The sequence below is a fragment of the Spermophilus citellus genome, assembly GCF_964194105.1.
Source record: "Spermophilus citellus genome assembly, chromosome: 16".
NCBI lineage: Eukaryota > Metazoa > Chordata > Mammalia > Rodentia > Sciuridae > Spermophilus > Spermophilus citellus.
The window spans coordinates 956,343-983,402 of record NC_138196.1 but is presented as its reverse complement, the minus strand read 5'-3'; the positions used below and the strand labels follow the sequence as shown (position 1 = coordinate 983,402).

Here is a 27,060-nt window from a genome sequence, read left to right as displayed (position 1 = left end):
TAATTCCATAGAGAACCAACCGTCTAAGGGGATCCCTGAGAAACAGCCAAGGCTGGGAAAAGAGTTACTTATCCTCTGAAGAGTCCTCTACTCTGAGACTCTCCACAGAGCTGTCAGCACAACTGACTTTTATTTCCAGTTTTCTTCACTATTTCACAGATCAATTAGCCCCACAGGAAAAAGAAAAAAAATTCAAATGGTTCCAAAGAGGAAAAACCTAACTCTCTATATAATGGGACACTCAATTGTCCCAAATAAGACCACTTCTGTCCACCTTTTCTCCAGGCATCAGGGCCTCATCTAGTCCAAGAAAAGAAGCAGGATGATTCTAATGATCGACTCTAACACGTTCCAACATTCCTGCTCACTCTGGCAGAGGAGCTCACAAAATACCAATTCAAGACCCTTTCAGCATCCCCTCTTGTGTTTAGAGGTATAGTCTGGAAAGCCAAACACACATTTCCCAGACTCCCCTGCAGCAGGGGAGCAATCTAGTTTCTACCAGGTAGATAGGTTAATGGATGGAGACAAAAGTTAGTAACTCACAACAGTGGCCAAACTTAGAGAGACTGACGATTCTGGAAAGAAAAGATGTGTGTCTGGTTTGGGAGACAGCTATAGTGGAGTTTCCAGGGTTCAATTCTTCACATCATACATGCCAGGCAGTGGGTAATTTCAGTAAAAGGGTTTCAGCTAGATCAGTCACATGTGTGATTAGGTATTTCTTCTGAATCTATTGCCTTTGGCTTCATTATTGCTGGCTTTGCAAGACTCAAGCCAGATCTTCCAGCCCTCCCAGAGAGTCTTTGAACTATATAAGACCCTTGAATAAACACCTTTCTCCTAAAATATCTGGAGTAGATCTTGCTATGCCCCAAACTCTGACAGATATAGGATTTTTTTCAGTAATTAAATGAAACTTAATTAAAACTTTTCATCTCTTTTTCTAAGAAAATAAAAGCTGAAGTCTCCAACACAATCATTCACTAATATATCAATGTTAAATTCTTCTAATAGTTAAGCACATTCCAGTTTCAATTTCTCAGTTGAGTAATGATCCTTCCTCGGAGCTGACTTTCAATTCCCAGGTAAGCTGCCTTCCAAATAGGCATCTTTACAATGTTATATCTGCAGAGGAAAATAAAATTGCATGATTGAATGTTCTCTTTGGTTTAAGTGGGGCTTCCACGTGAAAGAATCTTTAGGTAGAGGCTCCAATGTGACATTGATAAGCATTGAAATTATGGGCTCAAGCTAGACTATAGAATCAACACGAATTTTCAGAGCACTAGGAAGGGTACCTTCTATACCTTGAGTGACACTGATGTTGGCCTGCACTAGGGTGAATTGGAAAGCAATTTTTAAACTAAGTGGTATATTTTAACCAAGTGTTTAAATATCGACTTTAGATATTAAACCTCCCCTTCTTTCTCAGTAAAGTCTTATAAAAATCTTTTAGCCTTATTAGTAGTTGTCAAAATCAAGGTTATTGTTCAGTCTTCTTCAATTCACTCTTGAATAAGTCACAACCTTATTCATATCTTTATGTTCCATTCTAAAATTTAAGCATGGGTTTTTCACACTAGAAATCAAACAGTTTTTATATTAATCCAGTACCATTTCCCAAAACAGAACAGGTGAGAAAGTAAAAGAGGTAAATTTGAGGGGTTCTCGAAAAAAAAAATGAAAACAAGACAAACAAAACTGAGCCTGATCATGGGTTTGATGAGAAGGATAATGATGGAGGAAAAACATGTTTTTGTTTATGTACCCATTAATTAAATTACATGAAATAATTAAGCTTATTTTTTTCTTGAAGACCATGATATCCTATGCAGTTTATTTTTGAAAGTCTGCTGTAAAAAGTCCAATAGTCCCTGTTTGAAAAAAGACAAAAAATATAAAAGATCTCAGCAAGAATGAACATTGAAACTGATTCCACTAGACAACAGGAAAGACATGGCTGAATAATTGATTTTTTGTCATTTGACACTGAGCATTAGCACAGATAGGGAGGTTCCCCAGAAACTCTACTATTTAATGATTTTAGATGGGAAAATTATCTAATATTACCAGAGTTTCATGAGTTTGGGGTAACAAGAGAAAGCATGGTGTCATTGAAAAAGCAGACGGAGTTTGATGTCAGTGAACTATGGATTTAAATCCTGCTTCAAGGACTTAAAAGCTGTGAAACCTCAGGCAAGTTGCTGAACCTCCCTGAGCCTGTGCTTTCTCATATAAGGCAGGATAAATAAAATTGACTGCGTAGAACTGCTTTGACGTTTAAATTAAGTGATGAAGAGCTCCTATCACAGTGCCCACTTAAAATTAGTGTATTTCTACTTGTCTTTCTCCTCTTCCTGCATTGATTTAAAATAAGAGAAGGGATTATTGATTTATTCTTTCCTGAATGAAGAAAGTCATTTCTATTTGGACCACTTTGGGAAAAGCTTGGGTAAAGGACTACCACTGCAGTTTCCACTAGGGTTTGATGGATTTCAGGTGCAAAACCTTTTTGCTTAGCACTCATTTATTGCATAACTATATGTTCACTACTTACTATGTGCCACCTTGTTCTAGGCATAAGGGATACAATAGAAAACAAAAAGGCCAGGTTCCTATTCTCCTGAAACATGTTCTGCTGAAAGTCTTCCAGAATTGTCTTAAAAATAATATTGCAGAAAACGTCTTCTTCCATTTGACACACTTGTCTTGGGCTTTACAAAGCTAACCTTCTACTTCAAAGGAAAATAAATCCCATACTTATATGGGATTTAGATAAGATATCAGCAAGTGCAAAAGAGAACACAAGTTTAGAGTTGGCCAAATCTTGGCTCTGTCATTTATTAGAGATGTACCCCTAAGTAAACAAATTAACCACTGTTGCTCAGTTTCTATTATAATAATATTTACCTGTAAGGACATATGGCATTATATGAAATAATATATGCAAAATACTTTGAGCAATGCACAGGGGTGGAAACAGAATAAGGTTGCCATTACAGATTCCATTTTAATATGAATGCTAATTTCACTGATCAGAAGAAAATGAGCTATCTTAAGGTTATGGTTTCAAATAATCCATAACCTAGCTTATTTGAGTAAAATAGTACAGAATCATATAAACTCATACATGCCACTTGTTACATAGTATTAATTAATTAATATTTGGTACTAGGGATTGAATGCAGGAGGGCTGAACTCCTGAACAACATCCGTGCCCTTTTTTATATTGTATTTAAAGACAAGTTCTAACTTTCTTAGGTCCCTGCTAAATTGCCGAGGCTGGCTTTGAATTTGGGACTCTCAGTCTCTGGCACCAATGGGATTACTGACTGGAGCCACAGCTCCCGGTGTTATATTGTATTTAAACCATGAAAAATACATCATGGAATTTGTGTGTTTTTCCCATTAAGAAAATTTGCTATCTGCCACATCTCCCTGGCTCAACTCCTACAATAAGATTATTCTTTGTGCAGAGTGTCTAATGCCAAAAATGGCATTCATAAAAACCCTCCTCTGTTGAGAGGGAAAAGATTGGTTGGCTTTAACAAAAGCACATTATGCACAGAGGGAAAATTACATTTTAATGACCTAGAAAATGCATAACTAGTAGTTGAAACATGGCACTCACTTAGGCTAATCCATTTTCAATTAATTACATAATTTAGCTCATTATTATTTATGAACATTACAGAATGTCTACCCACCTGGAAGACTTTTTTCCACCATTATTCAAGCTGAAAGCCTGAAACAAACTTTTAACCTTCATCAAATATTACTAGGTGGGAAAGGTAAAAAGTTGAGCTATCCACCAGTTCAATTAAAAGACTTGAACATATTTACTTAAACCCTTAGGGGTCTTTCTTAAGTCATGGCCTGTGTGTTCTAAACTTATCAGCATCTTTCACATTCACCAAGCCCCACCATCCCCTACCTAATCACATTCTCACTTTTTTCTCCCCTTTTATTAAGGGGTGGTTTCTCCTTCCCTCTGTTCCAAAAACAATGTGAATGCGTGTATCCCCGCTTGATTTGTTGTTGGTGTTTTTTTTTTATTAGAAAATAGCAGCTCTGAATTTTGAATACATAGTGAAACTGTCTAAGGATCATTTAACTTTTTAAAAAAAAAACTGATGTTGACTTAGGTGCTCTAGTTTATGCTCATGCACTGGGATGTCTAGAAGCTTCTTCAAAGAATTCTAACGTGCAGCTTAGGTTGAGGATCACAGTGCTGGGGTGCAGAGGTTGTCATTTCTTTTTCTTTCCATTTTATATTTATGCTGAATATATTTAACAGCTGGTTTAAAAGAAACTAATTTGAAGACTATACCTCTGAATTCATTGATTTGGAGAAGTTTTACACTTCATAGATGCAGTGACTGGTTTTAATTTGATCCATGTGGTTTTCCATAATACTTAGAAAGTTGGCACAGCTACCCACAGCACTAACCTTAGCCCCAGTTCGTGCTTTCTAAAAACACACTAATGCAAATGGAGATTTCCATAATCTGGAAAGGGCAGCCTGAATCCTGGAGTGATCATTCACAAGTCCAACCTCATACCTGGCCATCCTGAAGTTGAAGGTAAACAATTTCATGGACAACTCCATCAGAGGCCAAAGAGCTGGACATGCATAAAGAATTCAGGTACCAACTAGCCATTCCTCCTCCACTTCTTGGGGATTTACTATTTTCTGTTTTTATTCATCATATGGTCATTATTCTGAATTTCTCTGTTTAATTTTTCTGGTATTATGAATTTGGGGAAGATTATTTTAGGGCTCAAATAGGAGTAGAATCCAAGAGGACATTTTAATTTAGAGCTCACTGAGACTTAGTGCATTGGTTAGCTGAGGCTTCTGTAATTAAAGTACCACAGAATTATTGGCTTAAACAATAGAGATTTGCTTTCTCAGAGTTCTGGAGGCTGGAAATCTGAGATCCAAGTGTCTGACTGGTCTGATTTCTTCTGAAGTTTCTCTCCTTGGCTGGTAGATGGCTGTCCTCTCCCTGTGTCTTCACATGGTACCCCTGTGTGTGTCTGAGTCCTAGTCCCTCTTCTTGGAAGGACACTGGCCATATTGGACTTTGTGAAAACCCCATTGCAGATAATGTCAGAGAGGTCTGATTTAAAATCTGCCTTGTGAACCCCCTAAGTTTGTCTCCTCAGGACCTAGTTCTGCTGTTTTAGAGTTTGGAATGTATGTCCACCTATCTTGAATACACATCTGACAGCTTAACTGACAACTGACACCTTTTACTCACCTCTCCCTGCCTCCCTGTCAGCTATGCAGAAGACATCAACTTGAACTCTCTGGCTGCCTGCACTGCTCAGTATTTGGGACTTTTCCAATCACTTTCTTAAGGGGCTCGCTAAGATTTCCTTCTAGAAAATTTAGGATCCCGCATTTGGAGATTGTGCCTGAGTCCAGTAAAATACTCAAGTTGTGGAAGAAGGACAGGGACCTACCTTGAGGTTTGGGCTTGGTCAGCTTGCCGCAGGGCTTGGAGATGGTGACTGTCTTCTGGCAGTCGGCATTGTGCAGGGCATGCTTCAGACTGCCAGTTCTAGTCTTCAAGGCCGTATTCAGGTCACATTCTCCCCAGGCCTGGAACTGGTACTTGCACTCGGCTAAAGCAGGTAGGGTCAAATAAGACACAAACCTTTGAGAGATTCTGTTCTGATGCCATGGTAATGGCGGTAGACTTCTGTTTTTAATTTTTCGTATTGGGATAATTATAGATTAACAGATGTCGTTAGAAGTGATACAAAGAAATTCCATATAGTCTTCACCCAGTTTGTTCCAACCTGGTATTTTGCATAACTCTAGCCTGGTAGCACCACCACAAAACCTGCCACAGAATAAGTTCTGTGTGTCTATTTAAATTTGTGTGTCATGTCAATGCACATCACTACCAATGCCATGAGCAGCTCCTAATGCAGAGGTCCTGTGCATCGTCATCTATAGACACAGTCTTCTAACTTCTAAATGCCTGGCCACCAATCTTTTCTGCAACTCTTTAATTCTGTCATCTTAAGAATGTTATGTAAGTGAAATTAAACAGTCTCTGACCTTTTCAAATTGTCTTGTTTTTACTTAGCATAATTTCTTGGAAATCCACCAAAGTTCTATGTGTCAATAGACTGCATTTATTATTGCTGACTAGCCTTCCATGGTATGGTTATACCACATTTAGGTCAATCATTCACCAGTTGAAAGATATCTGTTTATTTTTCTTTCTCTACTTTTTAGCTATTACAAATAAAAGTACTATAAACTTTCATATTTTAGTAGAAAGAGAAGTTTTCATTTTTCTGGGATAAAGACCAAGAAACTGATAGATTGCATGGTAAATCCATGTTTAGTTTTTTAAGAGAAAAGCATCACAATCCTTTCAAGTGCAGTTGAATAATTTTGTATTTCCTCTAGCACTACAAGTGATCTAGGTTCTCTGCACACTCACGAGCATTTAGTATTTTTACCACTATGTTTGTCTGTGTAGCTGCTCTGTGTAGCCACTCTGACATGTGTATAGTGATATTTCGTTATGGTTTCAATTCCCAGTTCCCTGGTGGAGAAAAACAGTCGAATATCTTTTCAGGTGCTTATTGGCCACCTATGTATTATCTTTGTTAAAATGTCTGCTAATGTGTTTTGCTCACTTTTTTACTAGTACTTTCTTCATATTTTTCCTGTTTATATATATATATATATATATATATATGTGTGTGTGTGTGTGTGTGTGTGTGTGTGTGTGTGTATCTGTAAACATTATATATATAATATGTCAATATATATATATATATATATATATATATATATATATATATATGCCAATCCTTAAAGATGTTAAACTTTTCATAGATGGAATTTTAAGGTTCCCATAGGCAAAACTAAAATGCATCTGAACCAGAGCCCAGTGTGCCTTTACTGAGCTCCTCATCATTCAAAAATGTACCCCAAGTACTTGGGAAGTAGTTCAGTGTACAGTGTTTACCTAGCATGTGTGAGGCCCTGAGTTCAGTCCCCAGAACTTGGAAAAAAATGTACCCCAAAGGTTACAGAGAGAAAGAAACATGCATTGGCCTTCTTCAACTTGCCAATAGACCAGTGTACATTGCATTTTTCCATCACACAGGTATTACATTGGGGGTATTAGGTCCCACAATGGCCACAAAAGACAAAGCACCTGGGGTTCAATACTGAGTTGAAGTTGAAAGTGTTGAGAGAATCTGCCTCAGATATACAGATCAGATCCACATGAGGCTGAGCAGTCAGTGAGAGGAAAAAAATCTATAAAAATTGGCCATGACCAGCCCCTGTTTGATCGATAAGTGAATCTATAAACTTATGTGAAGGGAGGAGAGGAATTCAAAGGGAGAGGGCTTAAGTGTAACAGAGGGACATAAGGAAAAGGAAGTTAATAAAATGGGGAAAGAAAATTAAAGGAACTTGAAAGAGGAAACTTGAAAAAGAAGTTAGTTCAAATTTGGCCATTAATACCTGGAGATATTTTTTGTTTACTCATCTGTTGGGGGGGAAGTGTCACTGGAAACCAGTAAGCACAGGACATATCCTGCATAAGACAACAAGAGATCACCTGGTCCAGAGTGTCTCACTGGTGCAGAAGCTGAGAAATCCTGGGGTTAAGACAAGATGTGTGGTCATCTTGCAGCTGATAAAATAAACTTTTTTAGAAAGAAATAGTACCCAAACTCAAAAAGACATTTGATGGAAATACACCAGAATTATCTCAGAATAGACTAAAGCAGTAGCACAGTAGAAAGAGTCTTACCTCCAAATTGCTTTTTCCAGTTGCAGGGGATCTTACATCTCTGGGTCTTCATGGTCTGCTTGCACTCGGCTCCAGTGCGGGTGCCCTCCCGGGTGCCCAGCCCGCAATCCCCGCTGGTGGGCACACACACGCTCCACTGCCATTCTCCACAGTCAGACTTCTTCACTTTTTTTTCTGGAAGTAATGAACCAAAAATAACCAACATTCAGAAAACTGTTTATCTCCTAGATAAAACTAGGTTCATCCTGAGAGCCTTAACTGTAGAGAGCTGTTTACCTCTACCTTCTGTCCAGTAAACAGGAGGAATGTGACAGATGTCAGTCACCTGATCGAATCAATGAGTAATCAAGCAAAGAGAGAAATAAAACTGAAGGAAGAGCTAGAACTACTACTAGTTTAACTCCTATATGTGTTAAACTAAGTGATTTACTGACATCTCTTTCTACAAGCAAATATTTATATTAAAAAAAAATCAGATGTTCAAGGGCTGGGGTTGTGACTCAGCAGTAGAGTGCTCGCCTAGCACATGCAAGATGCTGGGTTCAATCCTCAGCACCATATAAAAAATAAACAAATAAAATAAAGGTATTGTGTTCCAAATATACTAAAAAAGTATTTTTAAAAATCAGATGTTCAGAAAAAATTAGGCCGAAAGAGAAAACATTCTATTAGAACCAACAGTTATTAGATTATCTATTTCACTGCAGGTGGACATCCCTTTCTGCCTTGTGGATGGAATAACAGACATAACACAGACATAAGCAGACTCCCCACTCCACAGCCTGTTCTGACTCTGGGAGTGACACAGGGAAGGTGCTACATGGGCTTCAGTTTCCTTCTTTGTAAATTTAAGATTGAAACAAACATCCTGTGTGACATTATTTGGGGAAGAGAGATGACATATTTAAATGACTAAGAGCTGTTATTTCTAACACAGCATCTCCTCACATTCTTTAGGCTTCATTATAAGAATCTCTTCTTTTATAAAAGCACCTGATTAATAGTCAATGTTCTATACAGGGACCCCCTAATATGATCATATTCCAGAACCTACAGTGAGGAAAAAATAAGGGAGATGTCTCTGCTGCTTCTAAATAATTAGAAGAAAGAAAGAAAAAAGGGGGGGAGGAGGGATTAAAGGCAAGGGAGCTGGGAACAAAGGCGGGGAGCTGGGTTCGATGGCTATTAATCAATGAGGCATGCCATCCTAACTCTGCTGCTTACCTGGTTTCTCCTTCTTCCCTGCCTCAGCAGTGTCCACAGCGGCCAAAATGAAAATGAATGCCAAGAAGACAGCTGCAAATTTTCGACGCTGCTGCTGGTACTGTTGGGACTGCATTCTAGGAATAACGAGAGAAAGAAGAAACAGAGATGTCAACCTCAGACAGAGAGACGAAGGAAGGGCTCCACTTTACATTTGTGGAATGTTGGCTTTCAGAAAGATGCATGTCAACTATTATAAGCAGAATTTTATCTCTTCTCCCCAGTAGCTGTCGAAATACATGATCTTCTGTGACCAGTCAAGTATTTACAGATAAAATGCAAGTTTTCCACATAATTCCAGGAATTATGGAAGTGAAAGAATTTTGAAGACATGTATTTTAGCAGACTCCTATAGCAAATTTTGCTGATAGCATCACTTGGTAACATCAACAGCTACAACCATCTTCAGAATTCCTGATAATTCCTAGAAACAACCAGGGCATTGTAGTTTACAGGGCTCATTTGAATAATGAAATATTATCTCATACAAGACTATGTTTACTTCTTCTCTTTAGATGCATTGCTAATAACTAATGGCTTTGATAGTTTTATTGCTTTCCCGGATCTTTTCACTCATCATTATTCCGGTATTCATTAATCGACCACAGATTGGAGCACAGAAGTAAAACTAGCACACCTGTGACACAGGCAGCACCAGCTCTGAACTTATGTTCTAAAGAGTCTCTAAATTCTAGGATGCAGAGAGGTGTCATTATATTCACTCATAATTGAAATTCTTCTCCACATTTGACTTGAATCAAAATCCCCAGATAACATTAGAAAGACCCTCTAGATCTTGAAGCCACTTGTGACAAACTAGTATCATATAGATATAGGTCACATCGCCAATACACCCCTGAAAGAAGTCTCAGTGGAAGGCCCAGGGCCACCCAGGGGATCAAATGTCTATGGTCATTAGCTCGGAACACTTCTTATTCCAAATGTGGCAATAGATGACTTTAGCTGTTTTTACACTCTAATCCAAATAAAACCATTCATATATATAAAATATTGAGACCACTTTATTCTCATTCAAAAATATCTTTGAAATGATACCATTTTTGGTGAATTTGTCCCTACTTCAGGGACATTGGATATGCTGTCTCTTATTAGTCTTTATTTTTCAACCAATCACTTGGGATCCATTGTATGAATAAGGCTCATTTCACTTCAGAATTAAAATTAATGTTTTGGTCATTTAGTCATTTCATTGAGTCACATACCCTGGCGAGCTATTCACCAACCATCTCCATCACTTTCTACACTCTAATATTGGATGTTTCATTCTTCCTAATACTAAATTTTTATGATTGTGCCCAAATAATGGTCACACAGGAAGGTTCTTATTGATTCCGAGGGTTTTTTTTTCTGCTGTGCTTTTCATGGGGCATGAATAACATAAGAAGCCAATCTAGATTTCCTGGTTTCCAAGTCTTGTAAGAGTTCTCACAGTTGAGTACCCTGGGCATCTCTATGATTACAATTTTCATAACATTCACATAGCATTTAAAATTATTAGTTGTAAAGTGAACCAAAATGGATGTCTTCCAACTTTCTCCTAAGGCTGATTGAGAGCCTTCTTTCTGTGACTAACCACTTTGGCAAGAAAAACTGTTCATTTGAGTTTTTGTCACCTTTTCATTTGACTTTTCTTAAAACTCAACCAACTTTTCAGCTTTGAACTTTTAAATTTTAATGAATTTCTTTCCAAAACACCCCATGGATTTGCCTTCATGTTTAACAATTACCTAGGAACACCTGACGTGTTTAGCCTATTGTGAATTAGATTACTATGAGAATTTGGAAATTCCCACTGAGAACATACAGCTCCTAAGGAAAATTTCTGACCAAGGAATGGGACGATCCACCCTACTCTGGTAGCACATGTACAGGAAGAGGGGTGAGAAGCACCTTGGAGTCCTCCAGGGAACCATGGTCACTTGGCAGAAGTGGAGCAAACTCCACCTTCCACAAATAGCACAATAACATGCACACACACGTATACACATGCACACACATACACCAGAGCTGTGGAAACAAAGGAGCTGTCGTACACAAACTCAAACCTCAGCATTTCTAGTTTTACATTGCAAATCTCTTACTTTCAACGTTATTTTCAAGATCTCTTAAGCAAGTTACATTCACTTATTGAGAAGAGGATAAAAAGCCACGCAGACCAAGAATTTCCTTCTCATGTGTATTTTTGAGTCCCAAAGTGATCCACTAAATGAATGCTCATAACTGAACTATGAATTGAGTAGAAAGAAGGGGGGATGGGAACTGGGATGAGAGTTGGAGAGATGGTCAAAGGAAATGTGCCCTGCCTGCTTCTGATATTGATTCAGAGCAATTTAGAATTTTAAGGAGTGGGTCAGTTGCGAATTTCAGCCCTTAAATATTCTAAGGGAAAACTGCGCACAAGCCCACGTTTGCCGTGAGCTGCCTGCGCCAGACGTGTGCAGCCCAGGCTTCTGTTTCTTCTTTGCATCCTCCCTTCCTTTTCCTCCTCCTTTGCCCCTCATGCTACTTAAGTCTGTATCTTGAGAACTTAGATTTTCTGGGTAGATAAAAAGGAATAAAAGTTATTTAAAAGAAAAGAGCAAAAGAGCAAGAGGTTTGGAAATGGGATTATTAAATTTATCCCAGACATCAAATGTGCCTCAACAATACCTAATTAGCCTGCTGGTGCCTCCCTGTCCTAGTAAATACTTGAGCAATCAGTATATGTGCAGATAAATAGTTCCCCTTGCTTGTGGTATTTGCATAGTTGATTGTTCATTTGTCCTAAGCACCAGGTGAAGGCAAAAGCTCTCCCTGTGTAGAGTTTAACCCTGCCTGTTCCCCAGCAAAGGTTGGGATTTTCCATTGGTTGGGATTTTTCCAAGATACTCCCCAAAAGTAAAGGGTGGTGTTGAGGTGCCAAATGAGCCTAGTAGCATAAACTTTGTGCTTAACAAACTGACATTTGTTTTTTCATATTGAGGAAAAACAGTGGGAGAATGAGGCTTATTTACTTATTTCTCACCTCCTCCTTTTATAGCCTTCTTTCTTGCACTTTCCCCAAAAGATGTAATTTCCTACAGTTTAACAACTGAGTTGAACATTGCCATAGAAGAATGGTGGTGTCCAGAAGTTATTGTTATCTCAATGAAGTCTGAAACTCAAGGATTCATCTTCAGGAAACTAACCCTAAGGGACAGTGCTCACTTATTAAGAGCCAATCTCTTCTCTTGAGAAATAGCTGATTAGGAGAAAAGAGCTCACCTTTCCTAAAGCATTGTAATGGGATCTAGAATTTTTAAGATTGTGACATCTGGTGTAAACTCAAGACAGGGATGGTGGGAAATATCCCCTGGGGATCTGTTGGAATGGATTAATATGGGATTTCAAGGCAGAAGTTTTGGCTAAAACCTCAACACCACCCTTTACTTTGGGGGAGTATCTTGGAAAACCCTATTGAATGGAGTTATTCTTCATATCTGTGAAGTGGACATACCATGTAGGACAGTAGTTTAACTGCTAATGAGGATTGTCATAATGATAGCAAGACGTAGACATATAGATGATTCCAAATATGAAGAAATATATTATTAGTTGATGAGCAAAATTGGTTTGCCCTTACATCTTCTTTACTTAAATGTTTGTTATAGAAGAAAAAGGAGAAGAGGAGGAAAAGGAGGAGAGAGAAGAAAGAAAGAAAATGAAAAAAACAAGCATACACTTTACATGATCTAGTATTATCCAAATGCAAAACAAAACAAAAAAGAAACGGAGAGAGACATCATTTAATTAAGGCCAACTAAGGGGTTGTTCACCTTTATCAGGGCACAAATTCATCTTGCCTTTACTCTTAATGCATAATACAAACTCACAGATCTTCACCCATGGTATTTCTTTTGAGTCCAGAGGTCCTGTGTTGAGAGTTAGGAAATATGTTGATGTACTTAAGCTCGTGTGAAACATGAAAAAGCTTCTCTCCTTACAACTATACTTTTACGTCCCCCCAGGCAGTCTTCCTCTTCTTTTTAATAAAAGTACTGAAGACCAGCTCTAGGGTTTAGTTGATGCTCATTAAAAATTCTGCTGGTGGAAAATATCTCTGCATTAAATGGAGGAGTGAGCATTCATGCTGAAATGTCTCTGGCCTTTGTTGATGCCACAAGATGTGGAATGTACTTAAGAAAGTGAGTTTACAACAACAGTGCTCATGCAGTATCACAGCAAAAGTGACATCAGAAGGGTGTAGGTGTTCCTCATCACAATCCCAGCCCCATTCCTCTAAAAGTAACTTAAATAGTAATTAGATCCTAGCGTTACTCAAGGGCTTTATCTGTGTCCTTCCCTAGACTTGCCTAACTTTAACATGTATTTTAATTTGCTTTTAACAAATAGGATGGCCCTCCATTGCGTTCTATTTCTTGCTTTTTACTTTTTGCAAAACCCGGGCCATCTAATCAATAGTATTACATTTTGATGACTGCAAATTTGGACTGCAACACTCTTGTGTTTAGCCTCAGATTGGCAGCTAGATGCAGAGACTCAGGTCAGACTCAGATGCTCTCTCTTTGTCAAGACTATAAGTAGTGTCCTGTCCTTTGACCAGGAGCTGCATGATATTTTGCTCTTGCTCTTCTGTGATGTTTGCAGTGATTGGTGTTTGATGGGTACTGATGGAGCTTGCCAAATGGTGAGATCCTAATTCTACCTTTTTATTTTCATTTATTATGTGAGATAATTTCATAAAGAAATGTTTTCCTTTGTCTAATAGTTTGCTATACATTTTACATTTTGTAAAGAAATGCTGGATAAATGCTGTATTCTTTCCTTTTAATCACCTAGTTTTCAAGATTATGCATTTGTTTCCTATTATTATTAAAATGTGGCCAATTACTTTCCCTCTTTAATCTTATAAATTGATGAATGTATTCATATTTTAGGGGTTTTAAGACAGCACATTTCTTAATCTTTATTGAAGCTCTAACTGTGCCATCTTTGGCCAGTGTGATTCTCCTAAGTTCACTCTTCAATTCTTTGGACATAACCTTTGCAATCTTGGATAAGGTCCTTGCTCAGGTAGGCTAACATGTCCCTGGTCTATCTTGCCTCAGATCTGAAATCAGTCACTCACACACGGATTCTTTTTGTTTTGATAATAAATGATGTTTCAAGCCCAAATCTGGATAAGGATGTTGGACATAGAAAATGACATAATTAGCTATCACAAAATTAATATTTTTATTTGTCCTACATTACATAAATAAACTCATATATAGTAATATTAAAATACCAGTTATGAATCCTAAAAGCAGTTAAATTCTTTTTGCATATACCATCTTCTTTTAGCCCAAATTTTTGCAGTTGCTTCCTAATCCGTCTTCAGACATTTTATTCATGACCTGCAATGTCATCTTTTTGAATTCTCATTATTTTAGTTATAAAAACAGCTATATGTTTATGTTGACCACTAGTTTTTATATCGGTGCCTATCATGTCAATCCAAATCTCATTCTGCAGTAGATTTTTATAGAAAAGCTTGTAGGAATAGTATTCAATTTATCAAATATTGATAACAAATTGGCCCTTTCATCTGTAAGAGTGACATTTGTTGAATGTAACCTCCATGGTTCATGGCTTCTTCCTTTAAGGGTCTAAAATATGTTCACCCATTTTCTTTCATCATAAAATATGTCTGTTGAAAAGTCTAATAATAATTTAAAGTGCAAAAATCTTTCAAACATATGGCTTAGTGGTGTTTATTTTGGGCTGAGATTCTCAGATAATTATGGGCCAAATTTCTTTGTCTATTTTGAGCATTTATGACTTCTCTCAAATCCTTTCCATATTTTTTAATTTAAAAGAAAATTACTTGTTTTATCTTCAACTTATATTGATATGACTTGTGTTTGCTCAATCTTGTGTTCCTTCTAGTTTAGCATTCATTTCTAAAATGTTTTACTTTTGTTTCTAATTCTTGAGTTTTGCCACCCTATTTCTGAGTTTTCCTGATGAGGAGGATGTGGTGTTCTTTAGCAATTTGAATTGCTTCCTTAACATTTTCTAGCTCATTTTGCAACAATATGTATTTTAGTCAGCTTTTTCACTGCTGTGACTAAACGATCTGACCAGAACAACTATAGAGGAGGAAAAATATATTTTAGGGCTCACAGTTTCAAAGGTCTTAGTCCCTAGAAGGCTGGCTCCATTCTTTGGGGCTCAAGGTGAGGCTAATTGTCATGGTGGGAGAGTGTGGCAGAAGGAAGCAACTCACATCTTGGTAATTAAACAGAGAGAGACTCCAGTCTCCAGATACAAAATATATACCCCATAGCCACGCCTTAATTCCCATCCCCTCCAGCCACACCCTATTAAATGCAACAGGAATTAATTCACTGATTGGGTTAAGATTCTTACAACCAAATGTTTCTCCTCCAAACTTTCTTGCATTGTCTCACTCATGGGCTTTCAGGGTACATTACAACTAAACAATAATAATACATGTCAGAGTTCTTTTTTTTTCTGTTTCTTGAGCATATTCAAATATGCTCACACAAATATGCTTTCGTTGCCTGTAGGGTTATTAGTTCAGTCCTCATGCTCTGTATTCTCTTTTTAATGGTCACATTGAATGCAATTTCATTTCAATATGTATCTCTTGTTCATATTTACATGGAGATAGCTGTTCTAATTTCACAGGATTCCTCCCTCTTTCTCCTCAAGATTATGATTAAAACATAATGGCTATCTTTCTGAGGTGTTCTGGTTCAATTTTCTTCTACATACTTTTTCTCTGGACTTTGCTTTATTTCTCTGGTGCTCTTCTGATCAATTTCAGTTTTATTCCCAGCTGTTGATCCTCACTGTCAGGTCCTGACCTGAAAGGGAGTCCTGGTAGGTTAGCTTTTATTCTCAAATTGGCTCATCATGATTTGTGGATGTGTGGGGAGGGTTGGGAATTCTCCCTGATCAGCTTCCTCTCAGACACCAGTAGCCTGAAGGTGTTGAGGCTATTAGTGATTTGCTCTCACCCACTTTTATTTTCATATTTGTGGGAAATAATCTGTCCCCAGTTTTGCTTTAAATCTCTCAATGGCTTTGGTTTTACCATCTATCAACTTGCTCCCTCTATTTTCATATGAGGATTCAGGAAGATCCCCAAAACATCCTCATATCTCCTTCTTCCCAAAATTAACACATTATTTCGCTAAACTTTTGGAGGGCACCCACCCTATGCCAGCCATGGATTGATATTCTCATGATACACCAGTGACAAATGCTGAAATATGCATTTTGGCTTGTCCTTGTGAAGCTTGCGCTTCAATAAAGTTTACAGTGCAAAAAGCAAAATAGCCAATTACAGTTTATTATGCTCTGATTAAAAAGTACAGAAAGAAAATCAGGAAGAAGAAGGAAAAGGCAACTAATTTGTATTTCCCTCTGTTTGTTAAAAAGTAATTTAAAGCAGGGATACAGTAAAGGCCAAAGATAGAATTTCACCAGCTTTTGCATAATGTTATTGAAATCATTTATAGACAGAAATTAGGGAGTATAAACTATTAATCATTTCCTGTTTATTTTAGTCAAATAATCCAATTCCTATATTTCCTTACTTAGTAATAATTTTAACTTAGTTTAAGAACTACTTATATTGATTTATCAGTTGGAAATGTATTTATTTAGTTAACAAATATATTTATATGCTCTATTGCAGGACTCATTTTTAGTTCTTTGCATATACTGACTTAGGTTGATATTAACTGATAATTGAATCATCGTTGAGAATGTATCCATCTACTTAATTATTTAAAAACTTTGAGATTGGAGATGAGTCAATCAAGATGATGAGATTTCTAACCTCACCATACAAGCTAAAAGTTCACAAAGGAACAAGTAGCAAGTAAACAAATTCAAAATTAAAATAATTGACAATGGTGATAAATTTGGGGAAAAAAATCTAAAAGATGATTGATGAAGGGTGATTGTAGAAAGATGACTGATGGGGTGGCTTGCAGGGCTTTGAACATATGACTAAGAAAGAGCCAGTGGAGGAGAGTATTTCTTACTGATTAATATTTTGCATTATGGAACCAAATTATCACTTTTTCATCTTCTCCCTTCTCTTCTGAGGCTGGATTATCATGTTTTTTCCTCCAAACATTTATAATTACCCTAGAATTCAATAATTTGCCATTTGTGCTCTTAACTGGCCTCATTCTCCCCATACTACTGTGATCTTTATATCCACTTAATCTTCCTAGGTTTAACAAATCAATTTATCCTTCCTCTTGGACCACAGGATTCAACCCATTGAAACCTGAAGTCCTACCAGCTCACAATCTAGTTAATACCTAATATCATAATTTCAAAGTTAATATCAACTAAACAAATCAATTTTAATGTTTCCCTTTTCCAAGAAATATAATGATGACCATTATTTATTTAGATGCAACATACCAGAATATTCATCTCTTATATTTTCTGAATAGTAATAGAGCAGGAAATTCATTTTGAAGAGGAACCCTTTCACCTCTGCCCCCTATTAATCTGTACAAAGATGCATAAGCTTCTTGAAAATTGCTTTCTACTTCTAACTGAACTCTAAATACACAGAAGCACGCAGGAAGGAGGAAGAAAAAAAATACATCAACTAAAACAAGTATTCAGAGGAAATGTATCGGGCTTTCCCTTTATAATATAACTGTGGGTGTTTGTGCCATTACTTGGCAGTGCAAATGATTTAAAAATGGACTTGGGTTGTGTATGATTCCCTGAGTGCTTGAACTGATTATAATCATAAGAACCTGGAGATTGACTTTGGGAATTCTAGAGTTTTCTAGTTTCCTTGTCATTCTTTTAATACTCTATCTGCTGCAATTTGTAAGAGGAAGAAGTAAGAGTTGAGGAATAAAGCAGACCTGGGTTAGAATCCCACCCTGGCTGGGTAATGGGAAGCAATACATTTCCTTTCTCTAAAATGTATTTCCCTTAGTTGTAGACATAGGTATAATATCTTCCTCACAATATTTTAGGATTAAAGACTCTGCATAAAAAATAGGCAAGACAGTGCCTGGCACGGGGCTGACCCATCTTTCTTTCCTCTGTTTCCTTTCCTAACTTCCACAGCAGCCTTCTTGCCTTTGCACCTTTAACTGTATTGAAGCAACAAACTCACCCTCTGCGTAGACGCCATCCCATCATTGAAGGCCAATGCTGAATGTTCCTGGGCAAACCTGGCAACGCAGGTCTCCCCCTCACCACGCCATGGTCCTGTCCCTGGACACACTCCTGCTGCCTTTCTTCTCTCCTTCTAACCTGTACTGCCCTGAAGCCTCGCTGTCTAGACTAGCTCAAACTTTTCTCTCTCATAGGCACCCTTCCCCTTCATCCCCTCTCTTCCTATACCTGCTCTCTATATCTTTGGCCAGAAAGAAGTGCTTACTCTTCTTTGAACCCAGAAGCAGTGTTTTAATCAACTAGTTCTTGCTTCTGCTGTCCTGTGTGATTGGAAGTTCTTCCTCAAATCCTTCTACCTGGTCAAACTTGATGGCCTCAGAAGTTGATTTTACCCTCAATGAAGACTTTGCATGGGTAATGATATCTTCTTACCTTCAGAGTGCACTGTGCTATATCCATTCCATAGACTGTTCTCACTTACATCTCCCAAACACATGAGACTCATGTTATTGATTCCATATCAGGTAGCATGCAAAACGGAAAAGAAAATGACCCCAGCTGTCTAGATGTCTGCTAGCCATCATGCCTTTAGACCCCTTCATTTTCTCTTCTTTTATTATCAATACTAGCAATTATCTCTTTCCTACAGTTACTTCTTTTCAAAACATCGAATGAAAAGCAAAATTAAACAATATAAAACAAAATCAGACATTAGAATCGTGATAAACAAAATGTAGAAAATAACAAAGCTGTTTTGTGAGGCAGATACTCAAAACACAACTAAAATTCTTCCCAGCTGATTGACGGGTGTTTGGTTCCCATACCATAGTCAGGTCACAAATTCTCATCTTAGGAATAGCTCTCAGCCATCCCAGCAATGGGCTTTTGAAGTTCTAGATATCAGAGTGGCTGACATTCCAAACAGCCTCTGAGGAAGATCAAAGCCTTTGGATAATACATGTATGTATGCATGCGTGACTGTTTAATATGTGTACATGTAATAGTAAACATGTTTACTCACTTAGATACAACTTTCTTGTAATCAATGAGTCCTTCAAAGGACAGCATAGTTGTCAAGTATTTGTTAAATAAATGAATAAGATAAATATAGAAGAGAAAAAACCAGCTTGGGTTCAAGTAACTGACCAAGCTATCTAAAAATAACACTCACCAACATATCTCTGACCCCTTACCTGGAGTTATTTTTTTTTAAATTTTTTATTCTAATTTGTTATACATGACAGCAGAAGGCATTGCAATTCATAGCACACATATAGAGCACAATTTTTCATATCTCTGATTGTATACCAAGTATATTCACATCATTTGGGTCTTCATACAGCATGAATTAATGTTGTCTGTACTATAGCTTTATTTTTGCTGGCTAATTATCTCTCTCTCTCCCAAGAGGGCAGATTTCTGAAGAACAGCAGCTCTGGCTGGTGTTGAGATCACATTGAAGACAGGTGGGGAAGCACAAAGAAATGTAAAAACACACCCCAGGGGTTATGCTGAGCCCTGAGCATTATCTGCCATAGCAGCTAAAATATATCTTAATTCTGACTTTTTTTTAAAAAAACTAAAGGACCTTAATTTTTATTTAAATCAGTTTTTACTACCTTGTTTATGAAATACAAAGAACTGTTAGGAGTAGCCTAACTTTAAGGTTACAAAGTCTAAAGAACTGTTGGGTAGACATGCCATTTTTACTTTATCATTCTGCTTTAAAAATGTACCAGAAATGGTGGTTTTCTGTTTTCAATATTATATTTGAGGGATTGTATTCTTATGGGGGATTTTGTACTTTCTATTTTATTTTTCTTTATTTATAGAATACGTTTCCTTCTGAACTCTCACTCATTTTATACTGGTCTATTGTCAAATGATTTGACCATTGCCTTCAATTTCTATGGTCACATGTAAGCAGAGATTATGTTTTTGATAAAGTCTGTCACTACAGTCATTTTGGTCTTCTAGTGCTGCCTTATTTAAACACCGAGCCTTAAAAAGTGCCAAGTACATGAGTGTAGAACTTCAGTTGCAGCTACACACGGCACAGAAAGGAATCCAAGTTCCAGCTTAAACTAAGTGCATATCAGTTAGACTAATAAAGTAGGGCACACATTTAATTTACAGAAATAGGGAACTTTCAGACTGAACCATGTTAACGGCATGGTGGCACTCACTGGAGAAGTATATTTTAGGATATTTTTATTAGACCTTCATAAACAAATTTTTATAGAAACTACTAAGAGCTAGACCTGTGTTGGGGAGTGGGAATATGAGAAATCAGTATGATACAGCCCTCTCCCTAAGAGTTTTTTTATTTAAATCAGTTTTTACCACCTTATTTATGAAATGCAGAGAACTAAAATAGATAAATGAACATGATCTAGGGAAAAATAGATAAATAAATATGATGTTACACTACAGTAAATATTGTGAAATTATTATACATATGATTTTATCTGAGTACACAGGCCCAAGTGATCTTGTTCAGTAGGATGGAAGGTGATAGAGAAAAAGCAATGTTGACACCTAAGTGAAGAAGGAAGGGAAGAAAGGAAACTGCAGGCAGCGGAGTCCACATAAGCCAATGTGTGGAGGTGACTGTTCTGCAATATTCAGAGACAAAATGTGGTTACAGTATAGACAGTAGCCAGAAGTAGGGGATAGATCTTGAAAGGAGAAAGAGGAAATGGGTGAATCCTGAAGCTGTGAGGGAGTTTAGAAGAAAGACAGATTCACTAAGCAGACTGGAGAAGTGGTAGGGTTGATTGTAGAGGGAAGAAAAGGCCATGTACCATATCAATGTGGCTGAACCATAGTCATCACACAAAGACTCAGCCTCCATTTGAATAGTTCATCCAGATGTCCTTTGCATTGTACTTTGGCTACTGCTTTGACATTGCTCTTATTTTGGTTCATCAGTTCTGTGGATGTTTAAGTATTTCAATGTTGGGTAATTTTTTATTATAAAAGTACTGTATTTGGGATTCAAGAGCAAGCTCTAAGGCCCCAAAATGTCACACTCACACACACAGAAAAACAAATTCTTATTTTCTCTTAGAAAAACAAAGTTGAGCTAAAGCAGTAATTTTTTTAGAGCACAGGAGTTTTCAAAGGGAGGCATCACGGGTTGCTGCAAAGCATTAGGAGGATCCTAGCAGGTGTATTGAGAGGCATGTGCCCTTCAGAGTTCCCCCACCTTTATCTCAGTTTTGGTTAGAACGGGTCCTCTATAACTATTTTAATCATTGACTTCCTTGAAATATTTTATTTGTCAAATAATAATGGGTTTAAAAATCACTCATCTATCCAATCTCAAGGCCTAACAGAAGTATAATGAGATTTTGGAGTCAGTCCAATTTCCTCTGCATTGGCTTAATCACTTACTATATCTGTGATCTGGACAAAGTAATCAATGTCTTCCATTATCATTAACCCATATGTTTTTGTCAGGTTTTTCATTGCTGTTACCAAAAGACCTGACAAGAACAATTAGAGGAAGAAAAGTTTATTTGGGGTCTCATGGTTTCAGAGATCTCAGTCCATAGATGGCCAACTCTATTCCTTGGGTATTAACATGAGACACAACATCATGGCAGAAGAGTGTGGAAGAAGAAAATGGATCGGCACATTACACCAGGAAGCAGAGAGAAAGACTCCACTCACCAGGGAACAACAGAAACCCCAAAGGCATGCCCCAGTGACCCACCTCCTCCAGCCACACCTACCTGCCTACAGGCACACCTCAGTTAATTCCTATGAGGAGATTCAGGCAATGATTAGGTTAAAATTCTCACCCCAGTCATTTTACCTCTATACTTTCTTGCATTGTCTCACACATAAGCTTTTCCAGGACATCTAATATCTAAATCATGTCACTACTTATAGAAAATAGAGTTTTATTATGTATACTCATGATTTATATTATTAAAATGAGATAGAAGATATAAAATGCCTGATGTTTTGTCAGGCACGTAGTAAGTGCTTCTTCAATGGCAGCCCTTGGAGTTCTGATGGTGAAGGTGAAAGAGTATACATCTCCCTGAAGGGATATCAGAGGTAGCTTCATGAAGAGGGGGATATGACAACATTTAAAGATGATTTCGATTATGATAAATGCTATGGTTTGAATATGAGGTGTCTTCCAAAAGCTCCTGTGTTTATGCAGGAATATTCAGATGTACAATGATTAGATTTTGAGAGCTGTAACCTAATTTGTCCATCCTGATTTGAATGGTGAGGCAGGTGATGCATTGCTGGAGGAACTTAGGTCACTGGGAGCATGCCCTTGGGGATCTTGATACCCTGGTTCCTCTGTCATGCCCTTCCACCATGCCTCTCCTTGAGCCCAGAACAATTGAGTTGGCCCACCATGGACTGAGACCTCAGAACCATGAGCCAAAATAAACTTTCCCTCCTCTAAATTGTTTGTGACATTTATTTTGCTCATAGCAATGAAAAGTTGACTAGTACAATTAGCAAATCTGGAATGGAAAGTAATTCCAAAGGTGAAGGGGATCAAATAAGTCAGTTTCAGGTGAGAAATCAAGAGATCGATTTGAAGTTAGTTTGGTTTGGTAGTAAAAGAAGTTAATGTGGTGTACATAGTGGGTAGAACTTAGAAATTATAATTAGTATTAGTGACTATATAGTGACCACCTCCTGTATGCAAGATAGTATCCTAAATTATAAGGGAGATGCAGATGAGAATTATATATGATACAATGAACTCTACAGATGGCAAACTCTTTAAGGAGACTAAAACAATAACAGTATATGCCATATTTTTGTGTGAGAAAAAAAATGTAAGAAAATCAAAAGTGTTTATGATAAAATTCTTGGAAAAATCTCTTTTATGAGATTAAAAGTACGTGTCTTAAATATTGGCAGTAAAAACCAAAAGAAAGTCTTCTATATTGCAAACCAAATCAGTTTCTCAAAGTAAGAATCTCTAGTACTCACTAGTTATGGATAAATGCTCCAAGTTTACTGAAAATACAAATCTATTCTCATACAGCCTGAGACCATATTTTAAAATATGTAAATCTCAGTTTCAAATAAAACTTTTTCTATCAGGATTGTTACCATATTTTCATATTGCTTTAAAATAATGGTTTCATTAACTGCTGAGTTCGGATAGCATTTTTAATAACTGTTGACTTTCTTTGTTCAAATGAATAACACAATTAAAAACATAATTAACAAAACAGCATGCAGATTTTCAAGTTCATTGGCATACCACTAAGCAAATGAAGAGTGTCCTATATTTCCATGTACTTGAGGGAAGGTGAAGAATAAAAATTATCTGGTTGATCTTGGTTATAAGTGTGAGGCAGATTTCTTAAGGCAGTATGAGTGAACTCAGAGACAAAGCTCTTCTATATCTGCCACAGTCAAATAACTAATCAAAGTGCTCATCTGAAAACTGAGAATTTTAAAAATAGATCTTAATTTGTTGACTAATCTGATGAAAATGATTAAGCTGATGCAGAGAAGAAACTAATTATTATTGGATATGTCCCTGAATGGCCTCGGAGACCTAACTCAGCCCTCCTTGTTTATAGTTCAAGAGTAATAGTAGAATGTGCTGATAATATAACATCCCAAGATTATGAAAAACTGGAAATAGCAGCCCAAGTTCTGTTCCCTCCTGTCTCAGAAAGGAAGTCCTGCAACATTTTAGACTAGACAATTTACTTATTGTGTGTATAAAACCCAACACAGAGTGGATTTCGAGGATCCGTAAGGTGCACTACACTGTGGGGCACATATCATTAAGACTCGATCCTGAACAGCTTTCATTAGCCTCATGAGACTGGCTCACCATGAATTCCAGGTTTCTGTTATCCTTTGCTGCCTATCTGCGAGTAACAGAGTTGCTTTATGTAACTTGTGTAAATTTTCTTTTTCACCAGTCTGGTGCAAGTTGATTGATACTGGAGCATGATACTAGTGAAGTGTTTAGAGTTCCCTCCTGAAATGTAAAAGGGTACACAAACAATGAACTTGCTTCACAGTTATTTTCTTAGCAGAAAATAAATTGTAGAAAGTCTTACCCAGTACAACTTGGTTGTATCTAAAAGACTGTACCAGGTTGCATAATTTGATATATAGAATTACCAAAGAGCCTGTAAGAAATAGAATTATATTTCCAAGCCAATGGGATCAAATGCTAAAGCTACTTTCCAGTTTGGGTTACTACAGGAAGTAAAGTAAGCTGCTATGAACATTTGTGTACAAGGCTTAGTGTACACTAACATTACTAAATTAGTAATGTTGCAGGATATAAGATCAGTATACAAATATTATATATACATATATATATATCACATATAAATATGATTTATACATATAATTGGTATATATTATATATGTAGATATATAGAGATATACACATATATGTAGATATATACATATATTTAATAGGTAAATGAACTGAAAACTATTAAAGAAGATCCACAATACATATACCAACTAACATGAAAATATTTGTTTAGTCAACAGCATTAGGAAACCTCACTGTAATACCACTAAACAGCCCACTTAACTGAATGCAATTTAAAGACTGTTGACAAAGATGTAAATTAACTTTCACAATCCAACTCTGGTGGTGGGCCTATTAGACAATTGCAACCCCTTTCAAAACATTTGGCAATTTCCTTAGAATTAAAAAATATATCTACTGTGCAACTCAACCACTCTACTAACTTGGTATTTTTCCACAAAAAAAAATAAAGAAAAAATTTAGGTCCACATTAAGCCTTGTACACAAATGTTCATAGCAGCTTACTTTACTTCCTATAGTAGCCCAAACTGGAAATCATCAAAATGCCCACCAACAGGTGAACTGATAAATAACTTGTACTATATCCATGTTATCCTAAGCAAAAAAAAAAAAAGATTCTTGATACATGCAACATGTATGAATTTGAAAATCAGTAGTTACACAGATTCGAAGTTTGGGGGAGTGGGGTGGTAGGTAAGATAAAGAATAGAAAAGAGCATAGGAAACATTTGGAGCTGATGGACATATTCATTATCTTGATTTTGGAATTTCATAAGTATATTCATAAATAAATAGTCATCCAATAAACAGATCAAATATGTGAAGTTTGATGATTAAACTAAATAAAGCTTTAAAAGAGTAGACACTGAAAAACTATAAAATGGGACAATAATCCAGAGATACCATGGTTGACCAAAAAATATTAAGGTCAATAATGTTGGAAGTAGCTGACAAGAATGCTGTGGATATGACAAATATATACAGCCATTCTTGTGAGAAGACAGAAGCCCTGCAATAACAAATGTAGTCAGAAAAGGGGGAATAAAAAAATGCACATGAAATGTTTACTGGATGAGATTAGTAGATGAATATATGCATCACAAGAGGGTTAAAACATTAAATATAGTTCAATAGAGACAATCTAAGATAAACTATTACTTTTAAAAAAATGAATAAAACTTCAGCGAATGATGGGGAAGTATTAAGTCTCATATACTCCAGTTAGGAGTTCTAGAAATAGAGACGAGAGAGCATGTGCCACCAGAAGTATTCAAAGATAGTAGTTGAACACTTTTAAAATTCATCAAAGCACCAACCTGAAAGACCAAGAAATTTAGCAACTCCCAAGTACAGTAAATACAAAGAAAATCTGAAATAGACACTTTATATTCAAACTGTTAAAAACTAAAACAAAGCGAAAAACAACAAAACAACCTTAAAAGCACTCAAGGAAGAAGTTATACTTCTTAGGGTGGAACAACTGTGAGGATGACTGTTTGTCTCTAAGTAAAATAATGGAAGTTGAGAGAGAGTGGAACAGCAACAGATAGAAGAAAAACAGCAAAATAGAATTCATATTTTCTGAAAATTTATGATATATTTTTAAAAACCTGAAAGAATTTGATGCCAGTAAATTCTTTATGCAATATATTTTAACTGAAGTTCTTCAGACTAACTGGAAATATTACATACTGTATTTGACTACAGTCTTGCTTTATATGTATTACACATACATGTAACATATAAACATATATGTCCATGTGTCTTTTTTTTTTCTTGATACTGGAGATTGAACACAGGGACACTTACCCTCCACTGAGCCATATCCCCAGCACTTTTAATTTTTTATGTTGAGACAAGGCCTCATTAAGTTGCTGAGGCTGAGTTTAAACTTGTGATACTCCTTCCTCAACCTCCTGAGTTACTGTGATTACAGACTTAAGTGTGCCACCATGCCCAACTTGTCCACTTGTCTTATGGATATATGAAAGTTCAGATCTACAGAATAGAATTAATTAAAGGCACAAATAAGGAAAAATACATGCACAAATATAAGATGCTTTTTGTTAATTTTTAAATAGGTGACTACTTAAAGCAGGCACAATAAATTGAATATTTAAAGCAAACTAAATAAAAAATATAAAAGAATATTTAACCTTAAACGTATTATTAATTGCACTGAATATAAACTGACTGAATATATCCATCAGAAAGCCAGTTGTCAAGCAATATTCAAACGTATGATACCTAAAACAGACATATTTCAACTATTTATAAATGATTAAAAAATATTTTTTAAAGGATGGGAAAAGTTTTTTTCACAAAAACATTAATTATAAGAATGCCGGTGTGATTTTAGTGGTATTAGTCAATTTAGACATCAACAAAGGGAGAATTAGTAAAATAGGATTATTTCCTAAGTAGAATGGTTTATATTGATCAGGAAGACATTCACATAACAAAATTTCCAAACACATCAATCAGACACTTCCAGAACTAAATAAAAACCTGACAAGGATGTTACAGGAAATT

General features: G+C 36.6%; 1 protein-coding gene across 4 annotated transcripts in view; it reads right to left on the bottom strand.

Moving 5' to 3' along the window:
* LOC308635152 (pleiotrophin-like) overlaps nt 1-27,060 on the bottom strand; it is a 98,607-nt gene that overhangs the window by 13,644 nt on the left and 57,903 nt on the right. For all 4 annotated transcript variants that reach the window (XM_081269428.1, XM_081269425.1, XM_081269427.1 and 1 more), the window contains exons 2-4: nt 9,024-9,139; nt 7,800-7,973; nt 5,473-5,634 (exon numbers count right to left, since the gene is read on the bottom strand). In XM_081269428.1, coding sequence (XP_081125554.1) covers nt 5,473-5,634; nt 7,800-7,973; nt 9,024-9,138 — 451 coding nt within the window. In that variant the 5' untranslated portion in view covers nt 9,139. The remainder of the gene's footprint in view (nt 1-5,472; nt 5,635-7,799; nt 7,974-9,023; nt 9,140-27,060) is intronic.